At 49.1% G+C, this 12,033-nt stretch overlaps 3 protein-coding genes across 3 annotated transcripts; 2 read left to right on the top strand and 1 right to left on the bottom strand.

Annotated features, from left to right (window-relative positions):
* The first annotated feature begins 2,649 nt into the window (after positions 1 to 2,649).
* Positions 2,650 to 4,462, top strand: LY89DRAFT_85967 (uncharacterized protein). The gene is made up of 2 exons (XM_018223463.1): positions 2,650 to 4,037; positions 4,089 to 4,462. The coding sequence occupies exons 1-2, from the start codon at positions 2,944 to 2,946 to the stop codon at positions 4,327 to 4,329; spliced, it is 1,335 nt and encodes a 444-aa protein (XP_018070892.1). The 5' UTR covers positions 2,650 to 2,943; the 3' UTR covers positions 4,330 to 4,462.
* Positions 4,463 to 6,790: 2,328 nt separating this feature from the next.
* LY89DRAFT_782781 (uncharacterized protein) lies at positions 6,791 to 8,245 on the top strand. Its single transcript, XM_018222620.1, has 4 exons — positions 6,791 to 7,184; positions 7,235 to 7,352; positions 7,407 to 7,548; positions 7,593 to 8,245. Exons 1-4 carry the CDS (start codon positions 6,891 to 6,893, stop codon positions 8,152 to 8,154), a joined length of 1,116 nt encoding a protein of 371 aa, XP_018070891.1. The 5' UTR covers positions 6,791 to 6,890; the 3' UTR covers positions 8,155 to 8,245.
* Positions 8,246 to 8,275: 30 nt separating this feature from the next.
* Positions 8,276 to 9,906, bottom strand: LY89DRAFT_647170 (FAD dependent oxidoreductase). The gene is made up of 2 exons (XM_018211944.1): positions 9,792 to 9,906; positions 8,276 to 9,627 (listed from the first exon to the last, which is right to left on the bottom strand). Exons 1-2 carry the CDS (start codon positions 9,849 to 9,851, stop codon positions 8,437 to 8,439), a joined length of 1,251 nt encoding a protein of 416 aa, XP_018070890.1. The 5' UTR covers positions 9,852 to 9,906; the 3' UTR covers positions 8,276 to 8,436.
* Between the last annotated feature and the right edge of the window lie 2,127 nt (positions 9,907 to 12,033).

Genomic DNA, 12,033 nt, shown 5'->3' with positions numbered 1-12,033 from the left:
GCACCCCGCGTGGAAGAAAAACCGATCTGTCACGCCTTGCATGATTTGTGGTACCAACACGCGAGAAGGCGAACCACCTCTAAAGTGCGCCAGAAAACTAAGCCGACGACCGAAATACGTCGTACGGGCTTCTGACGGCTATCCCAGCCGCGAAAGAAGGCAAAGTCGGGTGCCATGCCATCTGGTTGCCTCTCGAAAAATGTTTCACTGCTGTCGGCAAGGACAAGAAACTGTACTTCCTGGCTCCCGAGTCTAGAACGTTCAATTGAGTTTTGAGTTTGAAACTTCTTGGATCTTGCTCATATTGAACTTTGTCTTTGCCAGCAGCCCAGAGCTTCTGCGTCGCATTGCAGTCGACCCGGGCGAGGCTGTCACAGGTTGGTAACGTAACCTGGCAAAGCCCACGCCCACACGTGCTCCAGGTGCCTCGATAGGTGCGCGGTACATTGATCCCAGTGCCGGAAACGAATGAGAACTTGACACAGCTTTCCGGCTTGCTGTAGTTGTAGCCTCGTCCGACCAAACGGAGGAAACCTCGTCGACGATTCGTCGTCACGAAAGTTTCGCCCCAAGAGGCCTTCCCCACGGCCAACTTAATTCTGGAGTCTCGAACGTTCGGCAACAAGGTCTTGCTGGCAATAATCAACCTCGTGCACCGCCATATTGAAGTTTATGTACGGGAGCTAAGGTGCTGCGGATGAGAAAAAGTAACTTGAGAAACCTAAAGAGCAAAATTGGAAACGACTGCAACGATGATGGCTGTAGCTGACTAAAATTTAAGAAAGACACGTGAATGCCTGACTGTCAAAATTCATCTAGAGCGCTGGATCTGATTCAGAAATTCAGAGTTCGCGCGTGCTTCCAAACTTTCCAGCATCATTTTGTGGTGGGGTAAAGAAGCCTATGAGGTCTGGATAAAGATCTTGGTTGGTGATGGAGGTGCATGAAGGCGCCAAAGTGTATGCAATTGGCTATTCTTGGGCCAGTTGAACGGTCCGCTGTCAGTGTGCGTGTCAGCAAACGATCTGGGGCAAGCCTCTCGCTCGTTTCCAGCACTGTATGAACGGCTCAGCTTTCGAAGCTATTCGTGTTGAGGCTGGTGAATGTTCCTGTTTGGCGTCGGCGGGTTTCCTTCTGACACGCCCGTATGACTGTCTGCAGTGAGGACTCGAATTGTTGGGCAGCACCAAGGCATACAAGTTGGACCAAGAGGGAATCCTGTACGTCCGTAGATGTGTTTAGGTACGTACTCACTCGTCGCGGTTCATGGTGGCTATGTAGATGATGAATCGGACCTGTCATCGAGAAGAGTCGTTGGAAGCTTCGTCCGACATCCGTGTGACTGGGACAGACGCTGTCGAGGAATCTTTCGTGGTGGATGGATGGTCGCAGTAGCTCGCGGTAGATTTTCAGCGATTGGGGGTGTTCATGGATATGTCATCTTGCAGAGCACGATGATTTGGAGGCATTTTCCTTGATCGACGACGGCAACTGGGATCGATGAAACCTCTGCAGATATGCAGATGTGCAGGCTACCTAGATGAAGATGAAAAATTGTACCAACGTGTCGAAGATCAGCGCTGCTCCCAATCGGGGCACATTCGCAGACACATTTTCATTTGCATGGCAAAGCCAAAATGCAAAGTGCGCACGAGGAATTCTGCGAACTGGCTGACAGAGTTTCTGTCTGCTGCTGCACCTGCACGGCTTGTGGGTATGGACGGGGGCGGGACTGGCTGAGGGGCCTGCAGTTGGCGGCGGCATGGGGGTCTCTTCCACTGGTGCGTGCGGTATGAAGAGACTGAGTGCTGAATGAGTGAGTGATGGTGAGTGGCTTTTCGGTCATCCAGAATCATTCCACGGACCGCATGTCTCTCTTTCTGTGCCATACTTCCATATTCCCCTCTTCCCAACGATGCGTACGAGTAGGATTCCCCTGCTATGCGCCAAGGTCCGGCCTTACTGAATGCATACCGTGCTCCCGTGGAACAATCCCATCACATCGCCGTATTGATGTTACAGTGAGGACTTGACAATATTGTTGCGTGAATCTGGGCTACACTGGGGCTGTTCTGGGCTGGAACACGGCCACCTCGCCTCGCCTCGCCCCGCCGTCGCCTGCTTGCGTGGGCTGTCTGCGAGCTGCTGTACTCGACTGAGTGAATGATGTGAGAGCGCGCACCGCGGCGAGTGCGCTGTATCTGTCTGTGTCTCGCTGTTCTTCTCGGCGCCGACCAGGGCAAGGAAGGTGGGATGCAAGCGACGGACGTGTGTAATACTGTGATACTGTAATACTCGTCTAGACAGTTCTGTAGGGATGATGGATGGTGGCTGATGGATCACTGTCACGGCCATGGATGGCCGTCGATGGCGCTTCCATGCAAATAGCTGAGGAACCCAAACCAACCCCCATGCCCGGCTTTCTCCTGGGTCCTGGTCTCCCTCCGCTCCACTTTACGACCGTACCGCACCGCACCGATATCTATCTAATCACTCCATCCCATGTGCTCACTCCTCCACTATTCCACTGACCTCCACGCATATACTTCAAAAGCATCCCACTTCAACCTCACTCAACTGAATACTGATTCCTCATTGAACCACATTTGGACCATTCTTAGAGTTGCGGAGTATACATGCCAAATCACATTCAACTCGACCTCCACCTCCACGTCCATGTACATATATCCCCGATCCGAAACCACTTTCACAACCATGTCAAGTTCAAATAACGCAGTCCAACGTACCTGAGCCGTTGCTTTTGCGCAGATCTTGAATGACTTTGAGCAGATTTTGACTGTTCACGCGTCCACCATTTGAAGATCTGATTCATCCAGATATTCTTCAAATACACCCACCCATCCCACCACATGTTATAACAAATCACCGCCACTACCATCAGCTGTCAAACATATTACTTCAACCTTCAACAATTCCTTCAACATGTCTCAAGCAATTCGAAGACACAATACAGGCCTCAGTACAAGGAGTACCCGGTCTGGACACAGTGATGATTCGCACGACTCTCAAAGCACCACACCGACATCGCTCTACAGCAGTCCAGCTCCCTCGATGCAAGCTATGTACTCAAAGCAGCAACCTGATATCTCCCCCGCCACGACCTACTACCCACGGTCGTCGACAGAAACATACTCCTCGACAGTAGAGTCCCTCGAAGAGCTATGCGAAGAACCAGAGTCCTACGATCCCGAGTATCAAGTACCCGAGTATCGAGAAGTCATTGACGAGAACATCCGGGCTTCCAACCCTTCAGACTTTGCAGAGTACTTCCCTTCAACAAAGAGGTTGACTATCTGCCATGATACCACCACACATGATGCGAATTGGAACCTACGAGTCGATGGCGAGGACAGAAAGAAGAGACCCATCCAGCTCTTCCACCTAAAGATGAACGACCTTTCAAAACGAGAATTCTCCCTCCGCAGATACGAGCGAGCTTCAGGTCGAGAGGTGTGCCACTCATGTAGGAAGAACAAGCCCGTCGTCGAGAAGAGGCCCACGGAGAAATTGACTCGATCAATGAGCACCGCCTTCGCCAGCATCAAGCCAGAGTTCAAGAGGACAAACTCAGGACTATCATCTCACAGCAGGAAGAACATGAAGCGTCAAGACAGCGGCTACGTTTCTAGTGATGACTACGAGCCCGATTTCGAAGAGTTCATGAACAAGGCCAAGGCAGTCCAGATCCCTACCAACACAACCAAGCTCGAGTTCTCCAACTACGCACAAGTAGAGGTCAAGCGTCGAGGCGCCAAGTCTACGAAGCGATACGAGTTTGAATATTGGGGTCACGACTACGTCTGGAAGCGGGTCACCAAGAAAGATGGATCCGGGAAGGAAGTCTCATATCATCTATACAAAGACGAAGGTGGCCCTGCCGTGGCACACATCGTCCCCGAACTGCGCTCTCCAGCGCAGATTGAAGATGAAGAGAGGAACGGCGGATGGGTGCCTCCCAGCTCTCTGTGGATCAGCGACAAGAGCATCACCGGCGAGGCACTCACTGATGTGGCGGAGTAAGTACCATTCACTCTATCCTCTCTGGATATAGCTAATAATAAACTCAGAGTCATCGTAGCAACAGGCCTCATAGCCCTAGTCGATGATTGTATCAAACGACACTTCCACCCCCGCCCCGTCCACAAAACACACCACGTCCCAGCCACGAAATACGAGATGGAGTTCGTGAACCCGAGGACGATGGTGTCAAATATGTTTAAGCGCCGCAACTCAGGCGGGTCATCCAAGTCGGAACAGAGTCAACGGAGCTCGCCGTTGCGGTATCAGAGCCCGGTTGCGGCTTATTAGGAATTACAGAACAGAATATCAAAGAACAGAACAGCGGAATAACAGATCGCTGGTGGGCATTTGCAAGGAAGGATAACATGGCACAGGACCTGCGGTGCAGGGTAGGGTTGTTACATAGCAGGAACAAGGGCATAGCATGCGTGCATGGTTTTCCACAAACACACACGGCGTTACCTCCCTGGTATCGGGAACGAGATGACGATTTCATCTTTCTATGATGTTGTTACCATATTACCATTTTTATTATCATATATCCTTGTAATGCATGGATCGAAACAAACACTATCTACTCGCTCTTGCTACATGCCTTTTCCGTGCTACTGTACTCTGGATTAAGTCAAGTCTGGATCGTCGTGACTCACCCACCCACCACGCCGTGCAACCTCTAGGCAGTCAGCAACCTGAAAAATCTCTATACCATAATAAGCCTTCAGCTCCGAGAGATCGGTATCTCGTTTCAGTTCTTCTTGCAGCTTGCTTGCTTGCTTGCAGATGGAAGAGGGGGGGGGGCGTTTAATTTCTGTGCTAGCCTCGTCTCTGGTGCCTTGTTGGAGAGGCTCTTCGGGCCTTTATTCGGTTTTTCTTACTTTGTGTAAGGGAGAATATTTCCCTTACTAAGTTAGTGTAGTAGACTGTCTGCCTTGTTTTAATATCTGCCGATGAGGTTTGTGGGTTGTTTGTTTGTATAAGCATAGTTAAGTGCGGTGCTCTCGGACGTAGAAGATCGAATAGTATTATATATGTACAGATTGGCTCCTGTCCTAGAGTACATAGTGAGAGATAAAAGAGATTCTTGAAGTAACTTGTCTTCATCCACTTGTCTCGACTCTAATGACGGAATGTGAACAGGAAATACATATGAATACAAGATCTGGACTTATTTTCGGCGGTCTTTGTGTTTCTATGTTCATCTTTCTATTTTATAAGGAGACTATTCGACGCTAATCTTGATTTGTAACTTTAGGGTTCCTACATATATCTTGTCAATTGTAAATCAATCCGAAAGTACCTTAGGTACCTAAGTATGAAGTAAGAAAGTATATTCACGTGACCGTGTAAAGCATAGAACTTTTAAGGTAACTACCTTAGGTCACTAAGTAGGTAAGGCATTGGGCTAAAAATAGGATACTGGATATGAATCCCTTGTCTCTATTTATGTAGTTCTTCTACTTTAATATAGCACCATTCATCTTATTCCCTAGTCGTCGAACTCTCACTTGACGCTCACACCGTCCTTTACCCTCTCAAATCTGAGCAAAAGGGGCAAACGAAAACCAAACACAATTGCCGAATCAGATAATAGCTCTCAATTTCTCTATCAAAGGCGTCAAGCCTCAGCACCAGAAGAGGAGATTGGAGGTCACGTGTAAGACAATTGCGGCAGGAAGGGCTTTTTCTTCAGGGCAAGCGCTTGTTTCTAACTAATACATACCGAGACTTTGAGGAGTTGTTTGCGGCAGGAGATGTTGAGCCGTGTTGCCAAAAGCTTGTGTGTTTCAAACGTTTTGACTTGTTGCAGTCGATGTACGGTACGTGGATGGGCGTCTTTGTTTTTGAGCAAGGAGGTTGATGGGATGATAAGTATTTTATTATTGTTGTATTTGATGACGATGGGTTTGTTTTCCTCTTCCATCACTTCACTGAATACGATGTCTACTGATATATCTTCGACCTTCCTTCCTTCACAAATACGAGTACCAACCCGTACTTACTATTTTTTGACATGCAACGGCATAACTAATCTGCATTCGCCTTCACCAAGTATCTCCAGCTCCTGCACACTAAAGTTCTTCGCTTGCCGAGGTACAGTACGTCTTATCAACAATTTGCAAAACAAGGAATATCAAAGCTTCATCCAGCAGTTTTGCCATCCCATCCAATGATTTCAGCCATCGCTGAGGATTTTGCATCAAGTTGTCTTGCAATATGCAGCTACCTTGAATGCAGTGTATTTATAGTTGATGTTCAGGCCAAGAAAAGAGCCTAGTGTGTGCCACCACGATAACAGTCCAGTGCTGGCATCTAGCTGGCTCCTCAAAACTTCTTCTCCCAGCCAAGACGCTTCAATATGTTTTGCTTTTATAATATTGGCATACGACATGCAATGCACGCACACCAGGAGGCGCGCGTTACTCCGAAGTCACTGCAGTATTGTGTTATAATGTAGTGTTGGACTGCTAATTGAGTCCGGTACTGGAGCAAGTTCCATTCCATTTCTAGAAGAGCCTCAGGGAAGCTAATAAGGATTGACAGGCTTCAAATGGAGATCACCCCTAAAGCTACAGCACGTCGACCCTATCTGGAGGCCCTAACTCTTGTGGGGTCAGTAGGGGTCCTAGCGCGCTGCTTCCAGCATCTATAGTGGAGATTCCAGGGCTGATCCCCTGTAGTCGCATCTGTTCAGCAATCTCCGTACGAGGTGGCTGATCTTAGCCGCGAACTTGCTTATCACAATTCCATTGTTTAAAACAGTCTCGATCCCCGTCGTCGTTCATGTCTTCGACAGTGTCTTTGTTGTGTCTTTCGCTCGTTCAATTTCTGTCGCTTTCGTGTCTCTCGCTATGGTTTCCAGATGTCTGACTGCGATTTCTGTCGCACTAATCGCTTTCTCTTCTACAGCACAGGCACAGACCAACTTCACGACGAATTGGAATCCGTTGGGTGAGGGATGCGTGGACTCGGCAGGTTTTCTCTCGTGTTATGGCGAGCGAGAAACGAAAGCAGAAACTTGCACAAGTGTTTGCGCCCAGAGCAATACGAAAGGAACTCCATCGTATAATACCTGTGTTGATGCCTGTAACGAACTATGGTTGGCGGACAATATAGGGTGCTGGATACAGAGCTGCTGGAATCAGGTTTGTTCATACCGCATTTGGAGATTGCAAAACTGACAAATTCATACAAGGTCTACTCCTGCGCGTATCAACTCACTGCATTGTCGTATTTTGATGGTTCGGGTCTGGCTCAGAATTCGGATGTCCCGTTCTATCCTCCGCCTAATGATGCCAGTGCCGGTGCTTGCTGTTAGTTCGAGCTGTCAAAATACCCACAGACTTGGTTAACTAACATACTTTTAGCTTGCAATCTTGGCTACGTCTATGGAAACCTCTCGGCAGTCTCAACGTCGACTCAGGGCTCTAATTGCGAAGTAATTGCAGGTGGAAACAACGCTACTTTCTATGACTGCGAATGTTGCGAGCTCTCCTGGCCAATCTCCAAGCAAGATCCTCTGCCAATTTCTTAATGCTTTCTAACGAGTCTAGCATCTTGAACGCTTGTCCTAAATCCGACCTTTCTGGCATCAACTTCGAAAACGGAGTCAGTTTCCCAACATATATCACGAGGATTGCAACACAGCTTACCCCATCCACCGATAAATGCGCCATCCTAAACAACGGCACCGAGACCTGCATCAGTGACTATAATTTCCCATACGCCGGGAACACATCTTACAATCCTCTCTCATTACCAGCTGCGGAACCTGGCAAAGAGGCCCTATCAAACTCAGCCGGAAATGCTTTCACTGTGTTCCCATCAGCGTCCATTAACCTTACCCTAACTATGGCTCCTTCATACACGAGCACCATCACGCCGGCATCTTTCGGTGCAAGCGCGAGTGCGGACCCCCAGTCGATCGCTGGGACGTCAATTATGGGTGGAACTACGACTTCGATCTCTTCCACCACAACTACAACGCCGTCAAATACGGCGACTTCGAGTTCCGCGACGGCTACCTCGACGAAGAAGAGTGCTGGTGTGAAGATGGGAGGGAATCTGGGGTTGATGGCACTTGCTGTGGTGCCAGCTGTTATTTGCATATCGTGAGCGGTTCATAGTAATGCTTAATATTAATATTAATTTGAGTTTTGATTCCTATCTAGTGAAACAAGTGATATGGGGCTACATCATGACTTGCACCTTTGCACATCTCATCACAGCTTTCACGGTAAGAAGAGGGTTATTGGAGAAGGGACGACGAGGTAACGTGATAGGAGAGCCAAATTCGCTTGGAGTCTCGCTTAGCTTACTCCTTTTCCTACAATCATCACAAACAGCTAAAGATTAACCTTGACAGGAGAACCAGCAAGCCTTCTATTCAAAACAAAACTACAAAACGCCTTCCAAACACTCATCAACCGCCTCCTCAAAATCAATATTAAACAACCAATCAAACATCTCCGCCATATCCACCTTCTCCTCCTCCTCCCCACCACCAGCACTCGGCATCCGCCTCAAATCCATCTGCCTATTAAGCTCCAACACCCTATCCACCCTCCTCTGGCGAAACCGCTGCCACCCCAACAACGCCCTCTCCAACTCCCCACCACTCGGCTTCCCTCCCAGTCGCCCCAGGACAAGCGCAACCAAATACACATCCTCGAACGCCATATTCGCGCCCTGGCCCCCACTGGGCGGAATCGCGTGCGCGCTATCTCCTACAATAAGCACACGTCCCCGCATCCAGCGCTCGAGCCGCGGGATATGGTAGAAATGCCAGATGCGCAACTGCGCGTCGGGGATCTCCCGCACGGCGTTCTGGACGATGGGCGGGAAGCGGTCGGAGTTTTGGCGCAGGAGGGAGCGGAGCGCGTCTTTGTCGGACGAGGAGATGGATGTGGAAGCCATGGGTCGTTGGACCGTGATCATTACTTCGTCGCCGGCGTGCGTTTGTGGGGCGATGACGAAGGCGCCTAGGCCGGGGACGGTGAGGCCCGAGGGGATGGGGTAGGTGTTTGAGGGGGAGTTTAGGTTTGGGTCGGTGGGTGGGGGGAGGGAGAGTTGGGCTGTGGGGATTGCGGCTACGATGGCGGCCATGTTTGCGAAGACGGGTTTGATGTCGGGGAATAGGTGGGAGCGGACTGTGGAGTGGATGCCGTCTGCTCCTATGAGGAGAGATGCGGTTTCCGTGGAGCCGTCGTGGAATTGCCATGAAACGGAATCTTCGGTCTCGGAGACGATGTGGGAGAATCTTTTGTTGAAATGAATTGGGATGCCCTTTGCTTTTACAGCGACTAGGAGCTCTTCGAGCACGATGTAGCGGTATAGGCGGAGGGCTTGGAATCCATAGCGCTCGACGTTGCCATAGTCAATTTTCTCTAGAATCTTCCCGCTGTCTACGTCTTGAATGTAGATATGCTCGAAGTTGTAGCCTCTCTTTTGCAGAGAGTCGTAGACTCCCAGTTTTCCGAGTACTTTTAGGCCATTGGGCATAAGCATAAGTGCTCCGCCCACGTTTAATGGAGCTTCACGAGCTTCGTAGACTGCGCATGAGATGGATTGTTGATGGAGTGCAAGAGCCTACAAAGCAATTAGCACTGCATGCTGAAAACGACCAGAAAGCTCTGCGATCTAGGAGCTATATTGAGAGTTGTGACTCATGATACGATTACAACTCCTTGGACTGCTTCGGAGCTCCCGGAGACAATTAGAGCAAGAGGATATGGGATGGGATGGGATCATACCAACGCGAGACCTGATAACCCAGCACCAATGATGGCGACATCTAGAGGAGAGTTTGCCATTGTATGTTTTGGAGTTTTGGTTTCATCGAGGACAAAGATAAAACTCTTACAATAATATATATCTACTGTGCCGTGAGTCACGGCGTAAGACCTACGGCAAAGCTGCTGATTCACTTGTCACGTGATCTACTTCACTCAAGACTTCATCGCTTACTTAGTTCCCGATCTCTACTTAAACTGATCAATCTCGCTCAAAGTGATATTCTCGTCGGAGGCAGTATTCTATGAAACAATTACAACCTAAAGTTCAAACTAGGCACGTTCTATTATCACGTGCCTCTACCCTTTCCGTCAACTTGAAGCACGAGTCGCTTGTTTCGTTCTCGTGATATCACCATCTTTCCCTACCACCAAAGAAGAAAAGCTACGAGTGTTAATGCCCAACAATACCTATCCGAAGCCCAAGCCAAAAGAAATATATTGCACTGGCCTTTCGCCCAGCTTGTGCACTCAACATGCATGGCGCCTCGCCAAGCCGTGCCTCGAGTACAATGCAAGGCTTCAGAACGACGCCTTCGGTCAAGCAAGGCTTGCCAAGAGTGCGTTGGGTATCATTGCTTCAATCTGTCAGCCAGAGATGTATTGCCAGCGAGTGCTGCATTCTAGATAGAGTCTTATCAGCAAGGTCTGAAGTGAGGCTGGCTATCTTGGTACGAGCCTGTTTGTATTCGATGGTTTAATACGTTCTATTGTCCCAAGCGTTGTCCATCTACTCTCTCCTCTAGTTTCAAATTCTGATCGTACCTGAACTTTGAGGATCTTTGGCAGCAGAAAAGATATCATCGTGGCTTATTCGATCCTTAACAATTCGTCCAACTCTATCTACGCCCGAGCCCCGCCCGGTGCCCGGCAATCGCCCTGTAAGATGGGTTCAAACGTTGTTCCCTTGAACAAAGCTCCGACACTGGACGATGGTCTGCATCCCAGTGGGAATATTCAGCAAATATACAACTATGGAGACATGATCGTGGATCCAACCAAGCTGAATGGTGGCAATTTTATCTTCCAAAACCATGGCCGTATGGTCTTTGGAAGCCCTGAAACCGTTAGCTTGTCCTCCAATAGCATTGCTTCATCTAATTCTCCTGCTCTCCCGCCGACTAGCAGGCGAATTGTTGATGAAGATCCCCAGCTTCCTGATGTACAGCGGAACGCAAAACCTACTCCAATTGCTTTGCCCTCAAATTATGGCCGAATTTCTAGGCCGAATGACTATACAAATGATGATCATGGGAACCAAGACCAGCTGCAGCCATATAATGTCCAGCCATATCCTGCCCACCCACATTCTCTGCAGCCATATCTTGCCCAGAACCAGAATCCTATTGATCGAGAATACTGGCGCGATACAGCAGCCCCAACTGCAGGAAATAATCAACCCTACTCAGGAGTTCCACTGGGCCCGTCTTGCCATCTCTGCCATGTGCAATTCGGTTCAACAACCGAGTTGCAGGCGCATCTAGATTCCAACCACCTGATGTGCACTATTTGCAAGTATCGGCATTTCTTTCACCAAGGTGAATTGGATGAACATATGAGGGAGTTTCACTTCTCTCCGGACAATCACCTTCCTCTATCTAGGACGTCGTCACACGAAAATTTGCCTTCTGGCAACGATCATCACGATTGCAGTTTATGCGACAAGTACTTTTCTTCCAATCATAAATTGCGAAAACACCGAGAAAGTGCTCATCCCAGATGCTCGTTGTGCGGTTCTCGATCTCCAAGACTGCTTTCCGCCAAAATGCTAGCTAGTCACACGGAGACTCACCATCCACGTTGTCATAAGTGTCGTACTCGACAGAAGAAACGAAGACATTGCTATTGTCCATGAGGAAAGTCACTGCCTAAAACGGCACATCTGGGACCAGAGTCTGAGGCGTTTCTCGCAGTCCAGTATGGTGGGTCTAGATGGCAAAGACCACTGAGGATATGACCGATAAGGACCCCCACGAACATATTATGACTCGTCCCTCATTCTTTAAGGAAGAGACATCCGAGTGAGTGCCATGTGCTATAGCAACGGTTGTATGGTTCGCTCGGCAAGTGCCATATCGTAAGACAGCCGCATTCCTGTCTGTTGCTCTATACAATAGATAGCCTGGATTGCGGCAGAGGCTGAGACCTGATCCGCACTTCGGCTTCAAGTAGCTTCATCGAGGAATGATCGTCAACCGTTGCC

Source organism: Mollisia scopiformis, assembly GCF_001500285.1.
Source record: "Mollisia scopiformis unplaced genomic scaffold LY89scaffold_13, whole genome shotgun sequence".
NCBI classification, from domain to species: Eukaryota; Fungi; Ascomycota; class Leotiomycetes; order Helotiales; family Mollisiaceae; genus Mollisia; species Mollisia scopiformis.
Note: the sequence above shows the minus strand (reverse complement) of the source record. Positions and strands in the feature narration are given on the sequence as shown.

Bases quoted from the DNA above. Each gene is read 5' to 3' on its own strand.
- LY89DRAFT_85967 (XM_018223463.1), top strand. From the start codon at position 2,944: ATGTCTCAAGCAATTCGAAGACACAATACAGGCCTCAGTACAAGGAGT. The intron at 4,038-4,088 runs GTAAGTACCATT...TAATAAACTCAG, and splicing joins GCACTCACTGATGTGGCGGA to AGTCATCGTAGCAACAGGCC.
- LY89DRAFT_782781 (XM_018222620.1), top strand. From the start codon at position 6,891: ATGGTTTCCAGATGTCTGACTGCGATTTCTGTCGCACTAATCGCTTTC. The intron at 7,353-7,406 runs GTTAGTTCGAGC...ACATACTTTTAG, and splicing joins TGCCAGTGCCGGTGCTTGCT to CTTGCAATCTTGGCTACGTC. The intron at 7,549-7,592 runs GCAAGATCCTCT...TAACGAGTCTAG, and splicing joins CTCTCCTGGCCAATCTCCAA to CATCTTGAACGCTTGTCCTA.
- LY89DRAFT_647170 (XM_018211944.1), bottom strand. From the start codon at position 9,851: ATGGCAAACTCTCCTCTAGATGTCGCCATCATTGGTGCTGGGTTATCA. The intron at 9,628-9,791 runs GTATGATCCCAT...ATTGCTTTGTAG, and splicing joins GGTTATCAGGTCTCGCGTTG to GCTCTTGCACTCCATCAACA.